Source organism: Notamacropus eugenii, chromosome 4, assembly GCF_028372415.1.
Source record: "Notamacropus eugenii isolate mMacEug1 chromosome 4, mMacEug1.pri_v2, whole genome shotgun sequence".
In the NCBI taxonomy this organism is placed as follows: domain Eukaryota; kingdom Metazoa; phylum Chordata; class Mammalia; order Diprotodontia; family Macropodidae; genus Notamacropus; species Notamacropus eugenii.
In genome coordinates this window covers 398,456,982-398,482,288 of record NC_092875.1, presented here as the reverse complement: position 1 = coordinate 398,482,288, position 25,307 = coordinate 398,456,982, and the positions used below count along the sequence as shown (strand labels likewise).

Genomic DNA, 25,307 nt, shown 5'->3' with positions numbered 1-25,307 from the left:
CCAGAGCCATCTGGGTCCACTGGCAAGATATAGATGTGGACAACTGGAGATGACCCAGGAACGCCTTGGCCTTTTTAAGCTAAGGTCTTTCTTAGTTCCCACTTTGACTTAGGCAACACCCATTCAGCAACACCCATTCACTGATTACCTAGTCAAAAAAAAAAAAAAATCAGTCTGGGAGGGGAAGATGCTCAGGGTTTCTGACCAAACAGAAATGATTGCTGTTTACATTCACTCCAACTCAGTCTGGGCACAAAAATGATCTTGGCCTGGGGCTTACTATTGATGAGAGCCAGAGTGATTCAAGACATGGTCCTTAAGGAAAAAAAAATTGACCTGTAAACCCAAAGATGTCTTTTGAGGTTTCAGTAATTAGAATTTACATTCCTTTGGGCAGAGCACCACCAGGTAAGGGTATGATACCCTATGTGGATAGAGGGAAGGGAAGAAAAGGAAAGGAAAAAAAGGAAGAAAGAAAAAGGGAGGGAGGAAGAGGGGAAAGAAGAGAGGGAGGAAGGAAGAAAGGAAAGAAAGAAGCCATTTTAACTGGTCAGTTCCAGTTGGGTCCCCAGAGGGCCGGCTCCCCCTACTATTCACACAAGTTGTTTGTCCTTAGTTCTTGTTGAGGACATGACATGAAGAAGTGATGTCATGACATGTGCGATGGAGGAGAAAGTGAGGCTGGTGACTGCTATATCCAAGTTTTTCCTCAATGACCTTTTCATTCTCTAATAGCCATGTTTGCAAAATGAACATTAAGGCATTGTTACTATGGGATTCTGACATTTATAACTCCATCCTTTCTCTCGGGAATTCTACTCCTCTATTCCTTTAGATCTTATTTTGTGAGAAGTAGCTGCTATAAAGGCAGGAGACCTGGATTCTTTACTATTTAATAGCTCCTTGACTTTGAGCAAGGCATTGAACTAGAATTTGTTTCCTCATCTTTAAAATGAGGATAATTACTTACATATCCTTCTTCACAAGTTGTCTTGATACTCATTTCAAACTAAGTATGCTTAAGTGTTTTGTAACATAAATACTCTGTAAATGTCAGCTTATGTTATTAGTCATAATTGTAATTAACTTAAATCATATTGAAACTTCCAAATTTATGTTTCTATTTTAAATATCTTCAGGACCCTACTGTCACCTTGCCTTTTCCTGATAAATATAGCAGCTCTAAATTTTTTAGTCTCAGGACTCCTTATACTTAGATGATTAAGGCCTCCTTTTATAGTCTTTAAGAAACTGTGAACTTTTTTTACATAAATAATAATATCAATATCATATTAAAATTGAAACTGATAAATGTTAAAATTTTTAAATTAAATTTAAATTCACAGTGATAAACAATGATTTACGTATTAACATTTTTGTGAAAAAATTTTCAAAACAAAAAAAGTAGAATAGCATTGTTTTTCATTTTTACAAAATATCTGCTTTTGCTTTCAGTCTGTTGTGTTGAATTATATGGGGAAAAAATCCACCCTCCCATAGATATATAGTTGGAAAAGGGAGAAATGTTTTGATAGGCAAATAACATGTTAGTATTATTATAAAAATAGTTTTGCCTTTGCTGTCCTCCTGAAAGGGTATTGGAGACTCTCAACTTTGAGAGTCACTAATCTAGAATATTCTTATTTTCTTAATTACATTGCTTCTAGCATCTGATCTTAATCTCTGTCATTCCTGTACTCCTTTTATAGTCATGCAGTCCTCAGGGAGTGATTTGTTTATCTTGGGGAAACTGATTTTTTAGGATTCTCAAAAATGACTTTCTTATTACCACTAGGTGGCACTGTAGTGGCTACGTAATTCATTCTTTCCATTATAAAAAGATTAAATATGTTGCTAGACTAAGAATAGATTTTTTTAAGAGACTCTTATGTCTGGTACATCTTAAGTATTCGATAAGTATTTGTTGAATAAGTGATGAATAAAACTGAAGGAGCAAGTTTAGAACTGGAAATAGAATAAAGGAAATTTCTCAATCTACTTTAGTTGTTGGATAGTAAATTTATTATATTCTAAAATTTCATTGAAACACAATTATCTGTAATACCAGGTAGCTAGAATTTTTTTTCTCCATGAGCAACTAGTAGTTATAACTTATTTCACAACATTTATTTTAGTTGGATGTTGCTCAGCTTGTCCATATTTTTCCTTTTTGAAGTAAATTCAGATTTGCAAGTTATTATTATTTTGGAAAATCCTCAATTTTTCAGAGCTGGGCAACTTTTACAATCATCTACAAATTGGATAGATTTTAGAAGGGTTGTGTGTAGAGTTTTTGATACTTTCCTGTTTTTATAACATCATCATTTCTGTATATTCTCTCTTCATCCTTCCAGAATTTGATCCCATCTTGTAACACAGTAAAATAGTTAAACAAAACCAGCAGACTCAAGTGACCATTTCAGACATTGTATATGCAACTTAAATTGAAGCATGTGTTCTCTCATCTACTGAGATTTCAAATATAATTCAGATATTTCATTACATATTTTCTGAATCGTTAAAATTACTGTTTGTCTTTCTTTTAGAGTTTGTTTACTTGTTATAGTTATTGTGTACATTGTCCCAGCCTTTAGGTTATTATAAAAGGATCATAAAATTAAAACATTCCTATTGAATTTGAGCAGCTAGTGTCTTTTAAATTTAGTTTGATTTGTTAGCATTTTTTTGAAGGTTGCTAGTTGTGGCATGAAAGGTCCCCAGGTTATGTAGACTTGGACTGGTTTCCCCTGAAGGGGCAAGGAAGTTATCTTTGGGATTTGACTGGAAAAGAGGAAAGGAGAGGGTTTGAACTTCTCATTTGGCTTCGTTGCTCCTGTGGGTCCATGAGGCATCAGTGCTCTGGGAGATTGTAGGGGGATTCCTCTCGCCTTGATGGGGACAGGCATGTTAAATGAGATGTAAGCAAACAGCGAAACTGGTTCAAGTCTTTTCATCTTGACAATTGTTGTTAATGACTGGAGCACACTTAGGTGGATGAGAGTAGCGTTTTATTTGAAATCAAAATGTAAAGATTGTTTTTATTGTATTGGGATTCTGGACTTGAGCCGCTGGATTGTCTCGAAATGGGACTGATCCAGCATGCCAGCTTTGGATCTGCATCTTAAAATTTGTCTGACTAGTTTACTGTCTGCTGTGTGATTGCTGTTAGGTTATGGATTGTAGTAGTTATCTCTTTTTTTTTTTTAACAGAGGTAAATCCATAGATTTGTATCATTGACATTTTATTAAAATTGTTTTTGAATATTTTGGTACTTTTAAATGACTCATTCTTGAGCTTTTAAAAAAATGCTTATTGACATTTTTGTTAATTTTTTTTTTGTATAATGTGCTCTGAAGTAAGTTTAAAAATATAATTATCAGGTTTCCATGGATCTCGATAGTGCCAGCACTATTGTTCTTCACGTCTTAACTCAGGCCACCAGTCAAGATACTTCAGTATTGAAACCAGCTGAAGAACAGCTAAAGCAGTGGGAGACACAGCCAGGCTTCTACTCAGTGTTGTTGGTGAGTTGGGATTTGTATCCTTCATGTCCAGCCAAATGCCTCGAACATTGTGATTGATTGGCAGCAGGTTTGAGATATCTGGGATCTAAGGGATCGTACATACAGCACGTGGCAGAATGGGCATCAAGTGCTGTTACCATTTGTGTATTTGTGTTCCCCAGACCGCTTGAAAATACGTTTCTGTAAATGTTATGATGTCTTTCCATTTCTTTATAATCCTTAAGAAAAATGAGCATACTGAATAAATGAAATCTTCATGTAATATAGTCTAAGAATCTCAGAATTTAAGTTGCAAGATCTTACAGATCTCATCAAACTTCCCACAAAGGCAGAGATCTCTTTCATTTTCCCCTTCTTAACATAGCCTTTCTTTCTTGAACATTTCTGGTAGCAAAGTCTTATTACTTTGTGAAACAGTCTGTTCTAATATGTTAAGAAAGTTATTTAGTCAGAAAAAATGGATTCTCTGTAACTTTCACATATTTATCCGAGTTCTGCCTCCTAGAATTATGTAGAGTAAGTCTATTACTTTTTCCTGTCACTCCTAAATTTTCTGTACTTCTGGATATGTATACTCAGTTCTTTCTTATGAATTCAATATTGCCTTCTGAGGCTGAGATGCAACAAAGTATGGATTGATTCTCTGCTGTTTGTGCTAATTTTAGCCTCACAATACCAAGAAAACCCAGGTTCTCCACCAGTAAGCACCATACCATCCATATGTGGAACCATTGGTTACAGCAAATGAAGAAATTTTGAATGCTACAGATAAGTTCATTTAACTTTGTAGTGAGGTACACATAGATGGTGAGGTTGATATACTCATTACCAGAGCTAGCTCACCGTTTGGAAGGCTTTTCAAGGAAAATGTGGAAGAGAAGAGGTATTAAGGTGCTACCAAACTGAAGGTCTCCAGAGCTGTTGTGCTGACATCATTGTTGTATGCCTGTGAAACCTGGAGAGTCTACCAGCACCATACCAGGAAATTGAATCACTTCTCTTTGAATTATCTAAGGAAGATTCTGAAGATTACCTGGCAAGATACGGTACTGAACATTGAGATCCTTTTTCAGCTGAATTGTCAAGCATTCAAACTCTACTACAGAGTGCAACTCCAGTGGGCTGGCCACATTGTTCTAATACCAAATGTAGGTTTGCCTAAAGGACTCTTTTATGAGAACTCAAGGAAAGCACTCATATGCAGATCTAGAAGAAGTTGTACAAAGGACACTCTCAAGGTCTCTCAGAAGAATTTTGGAATTGGTTGTGGGACATTGGTTGTGAGACATTGACAAAGGACCACCCAGTACAGTGTGCCTACATTGGAGAAGGTGCTGTGCTCTTTCGGTGGAGCAGAATTCAAAAGAAATGCAAGATGTGCAAACTTATAGACATCTCCACTATAAATGTAATATGAACATGAACTATTTGCCCCCAGCATGTGGTAGAGCCTTCTAAGTTCGTATTGGTCTGACCAACCACAATTGGACACACTGTACCTTGACTGCAAAATAATGATGTCATTTTGGTCCTCTTTAAGAATGAAGGACAGCAATAACAACTCAGTTATTTTAGTAGTTTTTCAAATAATGTGTTTTCTAGACTCCTTACCATTCTACTCATCTTGTGAATTCTTACTTGTTTTTCAGAGGTTCGTTTTTTACCCCCAGCAGTGTCAACCTTGTCCACCAATTTCTTTTGTTCCTGTTATGACCCAGAGTGCATACATTCATTCCTCCATCTCATTCATATTGTTATTCTTGGACTTTTGGTTACAGTCAATTTTAGAAGTGTCAGGGACTTGTACGAAGAGCCTTCACTCAATTTAGTTTAAAAATATTTATTAGACACCTATTGGGTACCTACTGCTAGGCTTCAACTGGAGTTACCATCCAGGAATGAAATGCTATGGTCAGAGATAGCCACTTCAGGGTGTTCTATGGCATTTCCATCTGAAAATACTTAGTAAGTCACCATAATATTTCTTGGGTATTGTGATGTTTGCAGGGATATTCATTATTTGGTCTTTATCCGAAAAAATTTGATTAATTAAATTTTGTTCAGTGGTCTGTCCTTTGAAGGAGGTGCTGATGAATAACAGGTTATTTTACTGAAAGCAGTAGAATTGCTGTTATAAGGCAGGTAGAATAAGAAATCATGTAATAGTACCAATTAGATGAACATATATGCAGCAAAATAGTCAAGTCAGTAAATTCACCCTGAATTCTTTAAAAAGGTGATTTTAAAAGTTTTCATTATTTAACTTTAAAGTAATGTTAGAGAGAAATTAAACTTAAAAAGAATGCCACATAATTCATGTGTCTTCAGAACACAGAGATTTTAATTTGTATCTCTGTCCAAAATGCTATTAAAGTATGCATACCCTTAGTGATAACACTAAGATCAAATTGGTCAGAGAGATTGAAGAAGAAAAGGACTCACATGTACAAAAATATTTTTAAGCTGCTCTTTTTGTAGTAGCAAAGAACTGGAAACTAAGGGTGCCCATCAGTTGGTAAATGCTGAACAAGCTATGGGATATGAATGGGATGGTTTCCAGCTGTGCTCTAAGAAATGAGAAGATTTGTATGAACCAAAGAGTAAAGTGAGCCAAACCAGGAGAACATTTATATAAAGCAACAATATTGTAAAGATAAAAAAAATGTAAAGACTTAAAACTCAATGCAATGACCAACCATGATTCCATGGTTAGAGAGGTAATAGATTTAGCAAACAGATTTAAGGAATTTTTTTTTATATGGTCAATGTAGGAATTTATTTTGATTAACTTTATATATTTGCAGGGGGAGAGAGGGTAGAAAGGGATAATGAATTTTTCTTGACTAAAAAAATGAACGAAAGACTTCAAAGACCCCGGGTGCTGTGATCTTCCAGAAGCCTAGCTTTCACTTTTACTGTCATTGTTGGAATATCTTAATTTTATGCTTTCTTTTCTGTCTCATTTGAGAAATGGACATGTGGTGTATAAAAATAAAAAAAGTGATAGTTGTTTTGCAGAAAATAATATATATAATTTTTATTTCCCCCAGCTTTCATTATGAGTATTAATAGCATAACTTTTAAATCTATTTTAATACTGCCCATTGTTACTTACAGAATATATTTACAAACCATACTCTGGATATAAATGTAAGGTGGCTAGCAGTGCTGTATTTTAAAAATGGAATTGATCGCTATTGGAGACGTGTAGCACCTCAGTAAGTTTCTTTCCTTTTTTTTGGAGGTGGGGGGAGTTTAATGGTGACTGTGGTATTTTATAACATCAAATGTTTTATCTATTTAGGATGTTCAGAATAGGTAGAAAAATTTTAATGCTTTTAATCTTTTGTATGTAGATTCCTTTTTAAAACCAACAAACAATATAAGGATATAAGTTTTTCATTAGCTCTCTACTGAAAACCTTTGGTTTTTATGTGGTTCTTAAAATTGTCAATACCATATAGAAAACATCATTCTGTTTGGCCACTGAAATATCGTTTAGGTACAAAGTAAGTAATTAGTATAGAAGGTATCTATGTTAGGTCACTTTGTCAAGTAGTATGAGTTTTCAGGAACTTGGAAAAAAATCATAGAAGTGTTTTTGGAATCATTTCTATAGTGGTTGAGTCTTTAAAATAAACTTTTTATTGATTTCTTTCTTTTTTTTTTTTTTAACCACACTTAAATTTCTCAATATTGTCTTACCCTTCTCTGACCTACGGAGTCATCCCTTATAGCAAAGAATAAAAAAGAAAAAAACCATTCAGCAAGACTAACCAAAACATCAATGAAGTTTAAATGTATAGGCAGTGCTTCATCTCCATAGGAAAATGCATCTTTATATTTCTTCTTCATGGTTAAGCTTGACTACATAAGTACATTGCATTTAGTTTTACTTTTGTTATTCATAAAATGTACATTGTTGTCACTTAGAGTGACTTCTATTCCTTTTTCTGCTTATTTCATTTCATGTCAGTTCATGTGATTCTTCCCATGCCTTCCTTTAGTCTTTGTATTCATTGTTTCTTGCAACTGATGTGTTGGTTGAATCTTAATTAAGTCTTCTGCAAAAATTATTCTAATCGTTAGCAGTGTTATTATACAGTATTTGGAATCTTGTATTAATTTTGGTCAAAAGATTGAAAAATTAGAAAAACAAAAGGTATCTGCCTTTGAAAATTGGTGAAAACAATTTTCCAAATGAGTTGGAAAACAGGTTGAAGAGAGAAAATCTAAATATTGGACACTCTAAAAACCATAATCAAACAAACAAAACAAAAAAACCCTAGATTCCATATTTCAAGAAATAATAGAAGTGCTCAGATCTATTAAAACCAGAGGAAAAAATGAAAATAGAAAGAATCAAGCAATTCTTTCTGAAAGAAACCCCAGATTGAAAACATCTAGAAATGTCGTAGTCAACGTCAAGAGCTTCCAGGTTAAAGAAAACCTACTACAATCAACCAGAAAGAAAGAGTTTAAGTACTAAGGAAACGCAGTATCACATCAGACTATGTTGATACACCTCCAAAAGAGGAAGTATGGTATCCCAAAAGGCATCACAAAAAGACTTCCAACTAAAAAGCAGAGTAGATATGAGTTTGAAATGTATACAATAGGAGATGTGGGGAACTTTGTATAGTAAGCTAATATTTCTTTATTTCTCCAGTAGGTGTCAGTGTGACCACATAATGATTATATCAGTTATAAAATGTTTTGTTCATCTAAGTAATTATATTTAGATGTGTATGTATTTAAAATAAACTATTTAAATATTTATAAAGACATTTAAATCTTAACAGAACATGTCCTTGGTAGTTATTGGGGAAACAAAAAACTTTAAAATAATCATTAAAGTATAATATGATTGTATTCTGTGTAACAGAATTATCTTATTTTCAGGTTGTATTCATTTTAGAAGGATTTGGTAGTTTTAGGAATCAGTGATTATATGTTACTGGTTTACATGTAGCTGAGTTGTTCCCTAAAATACTTTCTTCCACTTTGTCCAGTTCACTTTTAAATGTTTCTGACCTATTCTGTTTGGATTGTGGGTGAATAGGTAAGAGGAGTTGCTCATTTCCTATTGAGTGACTTTTTAAAGACACAGAATATGTTTTTAGTTTCTGGTTTATTTCAGATTATTCTCAGGAGGGAGAATTGTATAGTGGACCAAATTTTTAAACTTTAAATATCTGAGTTAAACCATATAACTTAAGTGGAAAAGTTTTTTTATCCTGAAATTGACACATTCAGTATCCATCATCTCAATGATGGAAGGTGGAATAACATTTCCTTAAAGGAGGCACTATTGGAAAAATCATTAGTCTCATATTTAGATTTCCTTTGTCAGTTAGAAACCATTATCCAGATTACGTTTTTAAGTTGAATTGCATAAATATGCATGAATTTTACATATTGAACATTATCTGGTAAGATGCTACTATCTTTGTTAATATTTTCTTAAAGGGTGAGAATCCTGCAAAGACATAGGGACTGTCTACTGGGAGCTTCATTTTCTTTCACAGTTTGCAGGACCTCAGTGAATGAACTGAATAAATGCTGAGTTCTTGTTTAATGAGTTCATTTTTTGTTTTTAGCCATAATGCATTTTTGTGAAGATGTCCACTTGACCAAAATGGTATCATTGCCTAATGATAACAAAAGACTTGTTCATAAATTATAATTAGACTTCTGTTAACATTGTTATTAGAACATTTTTTTACATTAGAATTGTCAATATTTTCCAAAGATGGTATTATGTAATAAAATATAGAATGTAATTTGCAGTTCAAATGAAGTCACAGTCAAGTCACATATTAGGCAAAGCATCTATTGACAAAAGGAAGAAATTGCAAAGTTTAGAATGAGCTTTAAAAAGCACTTTTAATATTAGAACACTTCGCATTGGCCTTCACTCTTTTATTAATGTTATTATGATGTTTCCTTAAGCAGGACTATATCATGGAATGGTAGCTACCGTCTAGCTCCTGGAGGAGTTTCATTGTTGAGGAAGCTGAGGGGAATCAGAACATGGGATAAACAAAGGATTGAGTTTTTGAAGTTTATAGCTTTTTTAGCCTGAGTGATCTTTTGTGTGAAAGCAGTAAAAATTTTACAGTTGGAGAATAGTCTGTTGGGTTTTTTTTTTCCAATTAGTAGGAACATAACTGATTTTTATAGACATCTGGAATGCTAAATTTGCTTTGGACCTTGGCAATCTTGTCCAACGCTTATTTACAAATGAGGAAACGGATGTTCAGAGAGAGGAAGTAATTGCTGAGATTTATATACTGTGTTTTGTTAGTAACTTCAGTGCTGTTTGTACAGAATCACTTATTGGGAGTTATTGGGGAAAATAGGATTTGCTTTTCACAAATTCCCCTTATGGTTAACTTTAGGAAATAGATGTGCTCCAGTAAAATTAGAAAACCTGGTACCATAATACCATCAACAAAAATTAATATCAACAGGTGTCAGAACTTACCATGTTGCTGGCACATAATAGGCAACTAAAAAGTACATGGTTGTTGATTGACTATAAATTACCTTTGATATGCTTTCTTATAGTTTTATCATGTCATACCTTTCTTCTTCTGTAGTAACCAGTTTAAGTGTAAATAGGGTTTACTCACACCTAAAGTATGTTTTCAGCTTCTATTTATCAAACCTATGTAAACAAATAGAAATATCAGTTTATTTTGCTTAGCAAACATGAGTACCTATTTTGGAAGGCATATTTTTAAACATAGCTATTAAGTGCTATAGAACTACAGATATAGACTTATACATTTTATTAGTATTGTTGAATAATAAACATCTCTTTTTTTTTAATAGTGCTCTTTCGGAGGAGGAGAAAGCTACATTGCGTGCAGGGCTCATCACCAATTTCAATGAGCCAGTAAATCAGGTCAGTCAAAAAATGGTTGCTGATTAATCAGTCTCTTACTTGGGTAATTGCTTTTATTGGGAAGTAACTTTTTTTTGTCATTTAAAAAAAGAATTTCAAAGAAAGAATTTTTCTTAAAAATAAAAATTAAAAGTTTACATAACATCAAGTTGTACTGAATTTTTGTCATAGGAACAGAATTTTTAGAAATTGTGATTCATCTAGATTATTTAAAAAATGTCAGTCGTATTGAATACTAGTGACTTAAATCTCAGGAAAAATATTTTGGGGCATTCAGTTTATTATGGTGTGCTTATGGCATATTCTTGATTAACTTTTAAGTTTTTTTTTGAAGGAATACCTCAGATACCTCAGTGAGAAATTAAATTTGTAAGTTGCTTCTGTGTAATTTATTTTAGTGATTTGGCAACTTAGAAAATAAAATCTCAACATCATTTAGCAATGTGAATTCCTACTGGGCACCTTTACTGAAGTCTTTCTTCTAGGGTAGAGCTTTTTTCTTTCCTCTTGGCTCAGCTCTTAGAATAAAGGCCAGCATATCACATCCTAAATGATATCAATAGTAGTAGCATTGCTTTAAAAACAGTTTTATTCTGAACTTAATGAACACTAAAACGAGAATATTTCCATATTCAATTAGAATAGAAAAGATTATACATGAAACCACAAATCTCTAAATAATATAGCATTACTGATCAATTTGGTTGTTTTTCAGTTGTGTCTAACCCTTCGTGGCCCCATTTGGGGTTTTCTTGCTAGAGATATTGGAGTGGTTTGCCCATTCCTTCTCCAGTTTATTTTACAGATGAGGAACTGAGGCAAACAGGATTAAGTGAGTGGCCCAAGATCACATTGTTAGTAAGTAAGCTAGAAAGGAAGGATTTGAACTCATGAAGGTGAGTCTTCCTGATTCTAAGACCAATTTCTGTCCACTGTGTTACCTAATTGCCCCAGCATTACTGATACCCAATATTAAATGTCCTTTAAATGGAATTGGTAAGTGGTGCACACGGTACTTTAGTGTAAGCATATCTCATTTTGTTGAATGCACAGCCAGTGGAAAAATAATATTGGAAATGTGGAGGATCCATTTTCTCTGTTCTTCATGAAAAATGCAGTTTTCATTATTCAGTTGACCTTATCCTTATTTCTGGTTTTTTTTCAATAGATTGCAACTCAGATTGCAGTGCTGATTGCGAAAGTTGCTAGATTGGATTGTCCCAGACATTGGCCAGAACTGATTCCCACCCTTATAGAATCTGTGAAAGTCCAAGATGATCTTCGTCAGCACAGAGCATTGCTTACTTTCTACCATGTCACTAAGACTCTGGCATCCAAAAGACTGGCTGCAGACCGGAAGCTCTTTTATGATGTAAGTGAATGAAATCTAGATATGAACATTTTTTTCTTTGCTTAAAAAAAGCTCTCTTAGTAATGTTCTATTAAGTTGCCTGGAGAATTTTATATCATAGGTTAATACAACTTTAGATGTCTGATGGTAGATGATCCAATTCTTTGCATCATGTCTCCAGGACCCTCTTAAAGAACAAAATAAAAAAAAAACCATATTCTTTGGGCCTCAGAAACAATGTTTTAGCAGCTATTGCTTATTTTTTCTCTTTATCTTCAGTGTAAGATTATTTATATCTAGGATTTGAATTATATTGCTACTTGTGTCTATAAAGAACTGGCCTAGCAACCATTTTTTGGAGGGAGGGAAACAATAACTGTTAAGTGGTCAGATTCTAAAACCTGATTGTTTGCATTTTTTTAAAACAGCGTAACTAGCTTGTTAAGTGTCTTGTAGTAATTAGTTATGCATAATACAAATGCTTAAAATTTATCTTGTGCATAAGATGGAACAGAATACTCTAACTACATAAAGTCCCTTAAATGTTAATTTTCTTGAAATGCAGTAAGCTTAAAGTTATATAGCATTACTTTAAGAGGAATTAACAGAGTAAGATATACATTTTTGGACACGACCAGTGTTCAAAATTTGTTTTGCTTGACTATTCATGTTTATTGTAAGGGTTTTGTTTTTTGTTTTTTTTTTTTATTTCCGTGGATGTGGAGTGGGGCCAGGTTGAGATGGGATAGCCAAAAAAAGAAAAGAAAAAGAAATGAAAGAGAAGATAGTCATTGAAACATTTTAAAGTGAATAGAAGGCCTGAAAGAATTAGTCAGGATAGCTGTAAAGGTTACATGTTGAATTCATTATATATTGAAAAAGAAAAGCAAGTTGTATGTAATAGATATTCACAGTTTCACATTCACTTTTTTTGGGGGGCATTATTACCCATAAAGAGATGTTCATTTTGGTGTTCTAAGTTCAAAATAAAGACGAATGAAAAAAGTAAAATTAAAGTAAATTATCAGTTATCAGCAATTAAATTTTTAAAAATATATAATTTATTTATTTTTCAGTTCTCAATTCCACAAGAATTTGAATTCAAAATTTTCTCCCCATCTCTCTCCACTCTACCCCAAGACAGCATGCACCCCATTCACTCCTTCCTTTAGTCTGTCTTCCATTCTATTACCCACCCTTCTTCTATCCCCCTTTCCCTGTATTTTCCTGTAGGGCAAAATAGATTTCTAACCTCCATTGCCTGTATAGCTTAATTTCCAGTTGCATGCTAAAACAATTTTTAACACTCATTCTTAAAGCTTTGAGTTCCATATTATCTCCCTCCCTCCCTACCCACCCTCATTAAGAAAACAAGCAATTCAATATAGGTCATACATGTGTAACCACTTTCATAATATTTATATTGTAAAAGAGTAACCACATTTCCCTCTGTCCTGTGTTGCCCTTTGTTTGTTCCATTGTCTCCCTTGACCTGTTCTCCCACAATAGTATTTGCTTCCCTTTCCCCAATTTGCTGTCCCTTCTATTATCTTCCCTCTCCTATCCCCTTCCCCCTGCCTTCCTGCAGGGTAAAATAGATTTCCATATCCAATTGAGTGTGTCTTATTCCTCCTTAAGCCAGATTCCATGAGAGTAAGGCTCACTTATCTTCTTTCAATCTCCCCCCCTCTTCTCTTCCACTGTAAAAGTTCTTTCTTCCCTCTTATATGAGATGATTTGCTACATTCTACCTTTCCCTTTCTTATACTCCTAGTACATTCCATTCAACAGTAAATTTTATTTTATTTTTTTTAGGTATTCTCCCTTCATATTCAGCTTACCCTGAATGTGTGTGTGTGTGTGTGTGTGTGTGTGTGTGTGTGTGTGTGTGTGTGAATGTACATGCACACATATACCCATGTACATACACATACCTACACATATATAATATACCCATACACACCAACATATATATAGATAGATATATATCTATATATCTATCTATCTCTCTATCTATCTATCTATCTATCTATCTATCTATCTATCTATCTATCTATCTATCTATCTATATATATATATATATATATATATTCCTTCTAACTACCCTAATACAGAAAAAGGTCTCATGAGTTACAAATAACATCTTTCCATGTAGGAATGTAAACAGTTCAACTTTAAACTTTGAGTTCCTTAAGGCTTCTCTTTCCTGTTTACCTTTTCACGTTTCTCTTGATCCTTGTATTTGCAAGTCAAATTTTCTATTCAGTTCTGGTCTTTTCATCAAGAATGCTTGAAAGTCCTATATTTCACTGAATGACCATTTTTTACCCTGAAGTATTATACTCAGTTTTGCTGGGTAGATGATTTTTGGTTTTGATCCTATTTCCTTTGACTTCTGGAATATCATATTCCAAGGTCTTCAGTCCCTTAATGTAGAAGCTGCGGAATTCTGTGTTATCTTGATTGTATTTCCACAGTACTGTAATTGTTTCTTTCTGGCTGCTTGCAATATTTTCTCCTTGACCTGGGAACTGTGGAATTAGGCTACAATATTCCTAGGAGTTTTCCTTTTGGGATGTCTTTGAGGAGGTGATCAGTAGATTCTTTCCATTTCTGTTTTACCCTCTGGTTCTAGAATTTCAGGGTAGTTTTCTTTGATAATTTCTTGGAAGATGATGTCTAGGCTCTTTTTTTGATCATGGTTTTCATGTGGACCAATAATTTTTAAATTATCTCTCCTGGATCTGTTTTCCAGGTCAGTTGTCTTTCCAGTGAGATATTTCACATTTTCTTCTATTTTCTCTTTCTTTTGATTTTGTTTTGTAATTTCTTGGTTTCTCATAAAGTCATTAGCTTCCATCTGCTCCATTCTAATTTTTAAAGAACTATTTTCTTCAGTGAGCTTTTGAACCTCCTTTTCCATTTGGCTAGTTCTACTTTTTAAAGCATTCTTCTCCTCATTAGCTTTTGGGACCTCTTTTGCCATTTAGGTTAGTCTATTTTTAAAGGTTTTGTTTTCTTCAGCATTTCTTTGGGTCTCCTTTAGCAAGCTTTTGACTTGCTTTTCATGATTTCCTTGCATTGCTTTCATTTCTCTTCTCAAATTTTCCTCCACCTCTCTTACTTGATTTTCAAAATCCTTTTTGAGCTCTTCCATGGCCTGAGACTGTTGCATATTTTTTTTTGGAAGTTTTAGATGTAGAAGCCTTGACTTTAATGCCTTCCTCTGATGGTTATGTTTTTCCTTATCCTAAAGGATGGAAGAAAATACCTGTTTACCAAGAAAGTAACCTTCTATAGTCTTATTTTTTTCCCTTTTTTTGGCATTTTTCCAGCCAGTTACTTGACTTTTGAGTCCTTTGTCAAGTGGACAGTATACTACCCTAGGCTTTAGAGGTTTTGTGCAGCTGAGATATCTCTAGGGATCTGTAAGTTCTCAGTTCCTGGCCTGTGCTCTGGTCTGTGAGCAACCATAAGCATTCTTTTCTGCCATAGAACTGCAAGTAGGGTTCCCTCTCCACAGCCACCACCATGCCAGCACTCTTCTTCTCCCTAGGACCACCACTCAGGACTGAGACTCAGATCAGTTGCTCGATTCCCCCAGAGTCTTTAGGCCAAGGGCTCCAAAGGTGGACACTGCTGATGCAGTGGCTGCTGCCACCCTGGGTTCAGGGCTGGACTGTGTTCCCCACCCACCCAGGTGAAAGAGCTTTCTTACTGACCTTGGAAGCTGCCTTTGACGTTTGTGACTTGAGAAATGTGGTAATTGCAGCTGCTTCCTGTGATTCTGTACCCTGAAGCCTGCTCCAGTCCTGTCCGTGCAGCAGGGCCCAGACTGGGCTGCCCTCCACTCTGAGCCTGATGTGATAGACCTTTCCTGTTGGTCTTCCAGGATGTCTTGGGCTGGAAATCTGTTTTACTTTGTCATTTTGTGGCTTCTACTGCTCTAGAATTCATTTAGAGTCATTTTTTACAGGTATTTTATGGGCTATGAGGGGAAAGCTAGAACAGGTCAGTCCTTCTATTCTGCCATCCTGGCTCCACCCCCAATTAAATTATTTATTAAGTGTCTGTTTTATGCAAGGTCTTTTCTGTCTTTGTGTCCTTCCTGTCTCAAGGAGTTTACATTATACTTTTTGGCTTATTATTGCACGGAATTGGTAAACATGTAATGTCATCATAGGTTAATATTTTTTCAAGACAGTGATAGTTGCCATATAGTACTCTTGAGGTTTGCAAAGCTCTCTACACATTATCTCATTTAAACCTTACATAATTTTTTGTGAAGTGTTTAGGTATCAGTTATTAGTATATCCATTTTGCTGAGGAGAACAGTAGCCTGAGAGAGGCTTAGTAGGTTACCCATTGTCAAACTGTCAGGATTTTAGCTAAAGCCTCTTAGTTCTTCCAGGTTCAAGGCTCTTTTCATTATATTACATTGCCTCTCATAAGGTGTCTGAGAGTATTAACAAAACTCTCTTAACTTTATGATTGTCATATTAATATATTTTGCTCATTCTTTGGAAAGCAGAAGAATTAATTCAAATTATAATTAGGGTCAATATTTGTCATATTAGTAAAACCAATGTTAGAGAATAAAGAGTCAGTGTAGTAGAATGAAAATGCCTCTGACTTGGGAATCAGAGGTCTGCACCTTTGCCCTTAATTCTGCCCCTAATTACTTGAATGATGGCCAAGTTTCTGAATCTTTTTTTTTTTTGAGTTGGTGTTAGGCTTGATGATATTCTAAGATGCCTTCTAGATATTCAGCTCCATGATAAACAAACAGATAATAAAGAATGTTTTATGTACAAATTCACAGTTTTTCTAAAAAATTAAATTATTACTTAAGGATTTTGTTGTTCCATTTACATAAATAACTTCTTTAAATAGAACCACAAAATTCCAGAACTAATAGAAAATTCAGAAATTGTCCTGACTATTCATTTTGTAGGTCATAAAACTCCTAGAGGCTCCATGACTTGCTTAAAACCACAGAGCTAGTTAATAGCAGAGATTTACCTAGAACCTTGGTCTGCTGATTCCTGTTTTAGTATTCTTTCCACTACAACATATTGCTCTTTGAATAATTGTTAGCATTTGTACAGTGCTTTACAGTTTTACAGCACTTTAAAAATATTTCATTTGACTCTTACAGCAGCCTTGGAAGGCAGGTCTTCTTATTCTCATTTTACGCATGAGCAGACTGAGGCAGACAGAAGTTACGTGACTTGTCCAGGGTCACAGAGCTAGTAATCATCCAAGGATGGATTTGAACATTTTACTTGGTTGAAGGATTTCACTCTATTATCCTAGGAAAGCTGTTTATGTTTTTTTAAACTTGTAAATATTAGGAACATTACCATGGAATTTAATTTTTCGTAAACATTTTGCAAATGTTATTCAAAATTTTTTTTTATTAGCTCTTTAAGGGTTAACCTTTTTTTTTTTTTGCTTTTATTTGTGCCTTGTTTTAAATGCCACGGTCATTTCCCAGTGTGCCTCCTTTGAGCTCATCCCCAGTTATTAATCCTCAGTTTCAACCTGGAAAAGCAGTTAAAATCAATGAGCTAACACTAACAGTTGGTGCAGCCTGCTCCACATGTTGTCGTTACCTCTTTTGATTTTTTTTCTCCATAAGTGATTTTAAGGGACTGGAGACTATTGAAACAACAACATTTAAATCTTTTTAGAAAGAATTTCTGTGTGTTATCAATAGATAAGCATTTATTAAGCACTTACCATGGAAAGTAAACATTTTTTGTTGGGAGGAGTTAATTCCTTTGGTAGTTCCCATTATATTGTCAGGGTTTGTTTTGATTAATAGATGTTATTCTTATAATTAGGAAGTTTCTAATCTTTAAGTAAGTAATTATATATCCAGATACTCTTTTGTACTGCAGGTATGCACATGACTGATATATTCATAGAACCTTAGAGTTTCTAGGAACCTTAGAGATTATTTTTATCCCCTGTAGGAATACTCTCAATATGTCTCTGACAAGTTTATCGTCCAGCCTCTACTTGTAGTATTCCAGTGCTGGAGAACTCCCTTCTTAATAAGGCATTGTATTTTATTTTTAGGCAATTTTAAGTCCTAGACAGTTTTTACATATATTTTGCTGAAAAATCTCTCTTCTTCACCTTATGCTAATATTCTCCTGTTGATGCATTATATCTGTTGGAGTAATCAGAATCTCAAAAGAATCTTAAGGTGTTGATGACCCAGAATGTCTGTAGCAAGGTACATTTGGGGATGGAGTGTAAGGATGTTTCACCATATTGCCAAAGCTGAGGTACACATGTAAAATTGCGTGAATTGTATCATTAAATACTAAACAAAGAGATGGGCAAATGATATAGCTAGATTGGGGATACTAGTTGGCAGACTTGAGAGCTTTACCATTCTCTATGAAATATGAAAAGAAATCGTGGTGGTGATGGGGGAAGGTGTCATTCATTCCATTGGTTAGGAATTATAGAAAGATGTGGCTACATCTGGTACAGGATAAGAATGTGTGGGTGGGATATGATATGCATCCAGCAGAGATCTGTACCACCCATAAAATCACAGATTCATCAACTTATTTAAGAAGGAAACTTAAGAGTAAGAAAGTGATCATTTTTGTTTTTTTCTTCTCTCATCAGAAACTTGGAATGTGAAATTAGCTTTCAAAGCTAATTTAAGCAAGACATTCCATTATAAAATAGATTAAATATGTAAGTCTTTTTCTTTTTCTTTTTTTTATAAATAAGACTTTAGTTTTAGGTTTAAAATGCCACATTGATTCTAGATTCTTAATTTTTAGTCTGAAAAATCTCGTGTTAACTTCTAAAAATAAATGAATTTTCCAAAAAAAGATGTAAAAAAAAGCTAGGTAATTCTACTCTTGAACATTATCAGATAAAGCTATTTTGAATGTTTAATTAAAACTTTTCTTTTATAAAAACTCCATTGTTTTAAATCCAAAGATATATATATGCCTTTTATTGATAGAGTTGATGAATATATATGCCACTGAAAGAGAATAACATTTTTGAGGCTCAAGACACTGAACTTGAACTTTCCCTGCCAGGTTACAAATTTCCTTGGGAATGTAAATGCCTTACATATCTGACCCTCTGCTGCAGACAGTATTGGGATATTTGTATATGCCTTATTAACAAAAGTAGATTAGAATTTGTCAGTGTGTTAATTTTTTTAAGAAAAGTAAAGAATTTATTGATGTTGAATAGAAACAACTGTTCCTTCCTATTAATCAGAACTAATTTTTATTTTAAATACTAGCAGATATTTCCTAATATATATGAGAGTACATATTAAAAAAGTATGAGAGAATGAATTTGACCCAGTAAAAAATGAAATACTTGAAACACTCGGTGAAATAAAACTTAGTGTAATCATGTAATTTCTGTAATTTAGCAGGAAAATTCTTATATGTTGTCACTAAAAAAATTCATTTGAAGTCAGATGGTGGCAGTGTTTCCATTTCATTCTTGAAATTTTCAAATTGAAAATGCTGGTGTTTTAGATCTTTAAATCACAAACATCCAAATGTTTATGGCAAATGATATTTATTTGCATTATTTCCCCTTAAAAGAAATTTTCTTCCCCATGCTTTGAGAAAAAAAATTGGGGCAATTAACTTCTCTATATAATTTCTCTTTTCTCCCCTAAGTTTGAAACAGCAGTTTTATTTCCATTAGACCCTTCTATAGATCAGAACTCTTGTTTTATCTTTCCATGACAGTTCAAAAAATTAAGTGTGACTTCCCCTTTGCCTAGTCAAAGATGCTTACAGGCTCAGTGAATAGAGTCTTGGGCTGGAGTCACAGGGCTTGAGTTTAAATATGGCCCTGGACACTTTCCGGCTGTGTGACTTTGAGCAAGCTATTTCATCTCTGTCTTCCTCAGTTTCCTCAAATGTAAAGTGGGCATCGACCTCTTAGAGTGGTTTCAAGGATCAAATGAGTTAATATTTGTAAAGTGCTTAGTACAGTGCCTGGTGCTTAATAAATGCTTGTTTCCTTCTTTCCTTGTGGAATTAAAGATTAACTCAATGCTGAGTATATTAACAAGAATTATGTTTGCCTTATTATTAAGGAAAGTTCATCAGTTCATTAAGCTGATTAATGATGGGGCCAGGAGGAGAATCCAAATCTCTGGATTCACTGAGTTTAGTGTTCCTTCTATACTATGTTATTTCTTAAAGTTACTTTAATACACAATCTTTTTGACAGGCATCAGTGAGTTTCTCAAGTTTATTTACAAATAGCTCAGAGAGTTTCACAGGTTCTTCTATAAGTACTTCAGAGCTTTCTTTTAAAGTACATGGACTCTGGCAGTGATTGTATAGGCCTTTAACCTTAATTGATAGGGAATGTAAGACTGGCATATCTCTTATTTGGGAGTTCTCATTTGCAGTGGGCTATCCTAATCTGGTGTCTACATTAAAACTTTGAGCCATAGGGAGTAGGGGCCACTACTTTGTCTAAAGAGGGATATACCAACATATTAAACAAGAGCTTTGAGCAGATCAAAGATCCTGTCTTGATTAATAGTGGTATTAAATCAGTCTTTTTTTTTAAAAATATATATAAGGACTCTTTTACTAGGGTTGTAATTTTTGCCCTTCACTGCCCAGTAAAAATACATCAAATCCTACATCCAGATGTGTGTAGGCATCTGTACATACAAAACTATTTTCCAGAAACCCTACTTAACACCCAAATCCAAAAGAATAATGAGAAATCAAGCAACCCCCATAAAAACATTCTTGAAAAGAATATCAAATTACAGTAAAATTATCAAATTATAGCAAATATTATCAATATTATCCCTTGTGAAAATTATTTAAAAATTCATCAAATTACAGGAAAAATATCTTCTGTAGGTACTATATGCAAATGATATGTTATCACTATCTTGAATAGAGAAAGACTTATAAAAGCATATGTTGAATAACACTTTTTGTTTAAAGTTAATATGTAAACTTATCAGTAAAGTTTTGTTGGGTTGTAGAAACTTCTTAAAATGGAAGTCTTCTAACATTAAAGTATTACAGAATCCTCTACATATGTTTTGTAAGCAATTTACATTGAAATCAAATGAAATGGATGTTATTCATTTGTTCTTTTACTTTTAAAAATTAAAATCCTCAATAAGACTTCTTTTCCCCTATGAATATCTGTCAAAATAGCTGAACAAAAGATTTCCAAGTTGCCCATTTGTATTTTGATAACTGTCTGGCATAGTAAAGTTCCAGTATGGAAGGAATTTCTCTGAAAGAAATGAATGACAGATTTCTGGAAAACTTTTGCTTTTGCAGAATTGTCAGTTTAAAGAAATTCGTTCCAAGTTCCACATTAAATCACCTATTTTATGAGAATTTGAATGCTGAATTTCCCCTCTTGACCCATATGCTGTAGTCTGTGGAATCCAAAATGATTTCACTTAATCAGAGATCTAAGCTCTGATTTTGAAATTCAGTGAATTCTCAGATTTTTTTAGAACATTAATAGCATGTTTCTGCCTGGAGATCAACCGATTTCACTCTCTATTTTGACATTTTAAATGGTAAGATTTATTTATTAAAGGTTTAGATTTATTTTTTTGGATGACTGTCACATGTGTAGTAATTCTTTATTGATTCATATAAGTACCATTGTAGGCTTGCTGTAACTAGACTTTGGACTTTGAAGGTTTATTTTTGTACTTTGGATAGTTGCGTATTTGTATTTTTCTTGTAAGAACATGTAGTCTTGGAACTTAAAGTACGTTACTTTTCTGGAAAGGGTATTGTAAATGGAAACTAATTGTGCAGTAGAAATGATGTTACTTTAAGGGTTTATGTTTCTGATCCAAGTAACTGATTCCCAGCTTTTATATTACAAACATAATATTAAATATTAAAGTTAAACAGGGATAGTAACCAAACACATAATATTAATTGAGACTTCTAAGAGACAGGCTTCTTAAAAGGCTGAGATTGAAGTATGGGATCATGAAGAAAGAGCTGTAGGACTTCAGAAGAGTTACTCAAACCAGGAGTTGAATAGACTTATGTGAGCAGAGTTGCATAGCAGCATCAGGGAGTGGATGATGAAGAGGTGAATTGTGAATCTAATGAATTGTGAATAAATGTGTTGTGTCTTTGCAGTTAGCATCTGGAATTTATAGTTTTGCCTTTTCCCTATGGAATCACCATACGGATACATTCCTACAACATATTTCTACTGGAGATGAAGCTGCTATTTTGAATTCATTGGAAAGAACTCTACTGTCATTGAAAGGTACAGTTAAATATAATTAATATATATTATTTATTTTAAAATGTCACAGCCTTCAGGTGTAGCTATCAAACAGAGTGGAGGAACCTCTCAGGTAAAGATGCAGTAGCTAATATATGTGAATACTTAAAAGCTAATTCTAAATAGAAGAACTAGGAGAAATATCCAGTTAAAAAGGACAGGAAGAAATAGGAAGAATAAAACTGGAAAAGGTATATACTAATAGAAAGCAAGAACCTCATTTAAAGACTTTGAATATAAGAATTGTTGTCGAAAACCAGGAGAAAGGCTAGTGGGGAACTCTTAAAGGCAGAAGAAGACAAGAAACCAGGCTGTTTTCTAGACAGCTACTGGACTTTTTGTTACTTTGAAGGATTAAGGGGTGAGTTTCTCTTTCAAAGATTCTGGGTTCATTTTCTTCATTCTTTTTCTTCTTCATTCTTGTTTTCTACCCACCTTCCGTTTGTAGTCCAGCACATGCAGCATATTCAAGTGTATGGCTAAAGCTTTGTTTTTCTTTAAGAGTTGTTGGTGCTTTTTCTTTTGTTTTAATAGTCACTTTCTGGAAGCTTCTGAACTTTAACCCTTTTCTCTCCCCTCTCTCATTTCATGCAGCATTTTACCCAGGTTTTTGTTGAGTTTTCATTCTTTTAGCATCTAATTCTCTGAATTACAGATCTAGCTCCCTTTGGCTTGAGACATTGGGGTCTAGAAATCATCTTGGTTTCTTATATGCCCTTCTGCTTTTAGGAGTTCCTTACTAGCCTTTCTCCTGGTTGTAGATACTCATTCCTATATTTAAGGCCTTTAATGAGTTTCCTGCTTCCTGTTAGTATATACCTTTTTCCATTTTTATTCTTCCTGTTTGTTTCTATCCTTTTTTTTTCTTAACTAGCTATTTCTTTTAGTTTAGATTCTTGTATTTAGAATTAGCTTTTAGGCATTCACACATACTAGCTACTATATATGTATCTCAGAAGTTCTTCAGTTTCTTTGATAGGGACAGCTAGGTGGTGCAGTGGATAGAGCACCAGTGCAGGAGTCAGGAGGACCTGAGTTCAAATCTCACCTCAGACACTTGACACTCACTAGCTATGTGACCTTGGACAAGTCACGTAACCCCAACTGCCTCATCCTGGGCCATCTCCAGCCATCCTGATGAATATCTGGTCATTGGATTCAGATGGCTCTGGAGGAGAAGTGAGGCTGGTGACCTGCACAGCCTTCCCTCACTCAAAACAAAGTCAAGTGTAAGTCATGTCATTACTTCTCTGATGGCATGGTCTTCTTCAGCAACAAAGGACAAACACACACAATTTCTCTGACATATTGGTTCCTCCTATATACTCAGACATCTTTGTCTATGTCCTCTGATTCTAGTATCTAAGATTATTTAAATTTTTCTTAGCTACCTCTGTCTTCATCTGGGCTTATGTTTTGATTCACAGTGATATTGGGACAAGGGGAGCAAGTTCCCCAAATTATATTATCCATTTAGGTAGAACGTCTTCATCTAGGCAGAAATGTGGATTGAAACACACCCTTTTATTTATAGAGCAAGTGAGAGGAGTAGTGTTTTGAAGTTGTCACTTGAGGGCTACTCTCTTTCCATAATGCCCTGGAGCTGGTTCTGGGAGCCCAACTATGATTAGTAATGTAGGCCCTACTGATGTGTTTGACTAACTTGGAAGCTGCTTTCCCAAGTTTTAGAACACGTAGTTACCTTTTTGTATGTTCCCATTTAGAGATAATTTTGACGTTATACATGCTAGGTTTTGGAGCCAGAATGAGTTCTACATTTTTTATGTTATTACAAAAATTATTAATTAGAGCTAGTTTAATCTCTGAAAGAGGAACATCATTTTAAATGGTTTCATGTCTTAATTGTTCTATATATATTTTATGATTGATGAATTTAACTGAGTTTCTCTTTGCCTTGTTCTAAGCCATGCTTGGCATATTTCCCTAAGATCACATGAGGCATTAATGGTAATATGATATTTTAAAACTGAATATAATGGCTTCTTTATTGATAATGTGATCTACCAATGGTCACCTTACTGAATTTATGAACTAGATGTTTAAAGTAGATTGCAAAAGATCCTGCTGAACAATGGGAGTAAGATTTTCTTCTTTCATTCATCTCCTTTGAGTTTTCTAGCCTGAACCAAAGTTTAGTTAGAGAGCATTCATTTTGATCTAATGAGCATCATCTGTTACTTCCATTGAAAATTTATTTCTGGGTAACAGATATTTGAAAATCAAGAAATTACTCATGAATTTATCTTATAACTGAATATAGTGACACAGATACGTATTTCATTCTTGACTTCCCTCTTACCTACTAAAATCTTATATTTGACAGATGTCTTTTATTACAGATATATTTTAAAGAAATACTGTTAGCAAATAGTGTTAACCATAATACAAATCACTTGAAATTTTATTAATTCCTGCCTCCACCAGTCTGAACTATTGCATGTACCTTCACCTTCTTTGGGCTTTATCCATTTTTGTTAATGGATAATTCTGTCACTGCAAAACATAGTTGAGTTTTGTACATAGAGTTGATTCTGTTTTTTAAAAATTAATTTTTAGTTTTTAGCATTCACTTTTTTAAGATTTTGAGTTGCAAATTTTCTCCCTCCCTTGTGCCCCCTACTCAAGACAGCATGTGATCTGGTATAAGCTGTACGTGTACAATTGTATTAAACATACTTTCATATTATTCCTGTTATAAAAGAAGAATCAGAATAAAATGGGAAAATTATGAGAAAGAAAAAGCCAAAAAAAAAGAGAAAATAGCGTGCTTTGATCTGCACTCAGACTCCATAGTTCTTTATCTGAATGTGGATGGCATTTTCCATCATGAGTCTTTTTAATTGTCTTAGCTCATTGTATTGCGGAGAAGAGCTAAGTCTGTTAAAGTTGTTACTGCGTACAGTGTTCTCCTGGTTCTGTTCACTTCACTCAGCGTCAGTTCATGTAAGTCTTTCCAGGTTTTCCAGAGGTGATTTTAGATTTTGTATTGATGTGAGTTTGTCTTCTAAATGTTTTTGTTTTCTGAAGTATTTAGGGAATGGATATTTACCTATTTGTTTTATTTTAGTGCAGATAATATGGATAAGAAATATTTTATTAAAAAATAGACTGAATTTAGAGTATTTCTGTTTTGAAAAGAAATATAGTGTAATATTCTGAAAACTGGCATGGGGTAAGGAGATCTGGGCT

At 34.0% G+C, this 25,307-nt stretch overlaps 1 protein-coding gene across 1 annotated transcript in view; it reads left to right on the top strand.

The window, feature by feature from the left end:
• The window catches only part of IPO11 (importin 11), a 209,617-nt gene that overhangs the window by 17,984 nt on the left and 166,326 nt on the right, over positions 1-25,307 (top strand). Inside the window, exons 2-6 of the mRNA XM_072605543.1 lie at positions 3,382-3,525; positions 6,643-6,743; positions 10,363-10,435; positions 11,604-11,807; positions 21,947-22,079. Of these exons, the coding sequence (XP_072461644.1) occupies positions 3,388-3,525; positions 6,643-6,743; positions 10,363-10,435; positions 11,604-11,807; positions 21,947-22,079 (649 nt within the window). The 5' untranslated portion in view covers positions 3,382-3,387. The remainder of the gene's footprint in view (positions 1-3,381; positions 3,526-6,642; positions 6,744-10,362; positions 10,436-11,603; positions 11,808-21,946; positions 22,080-25,307) is intronic.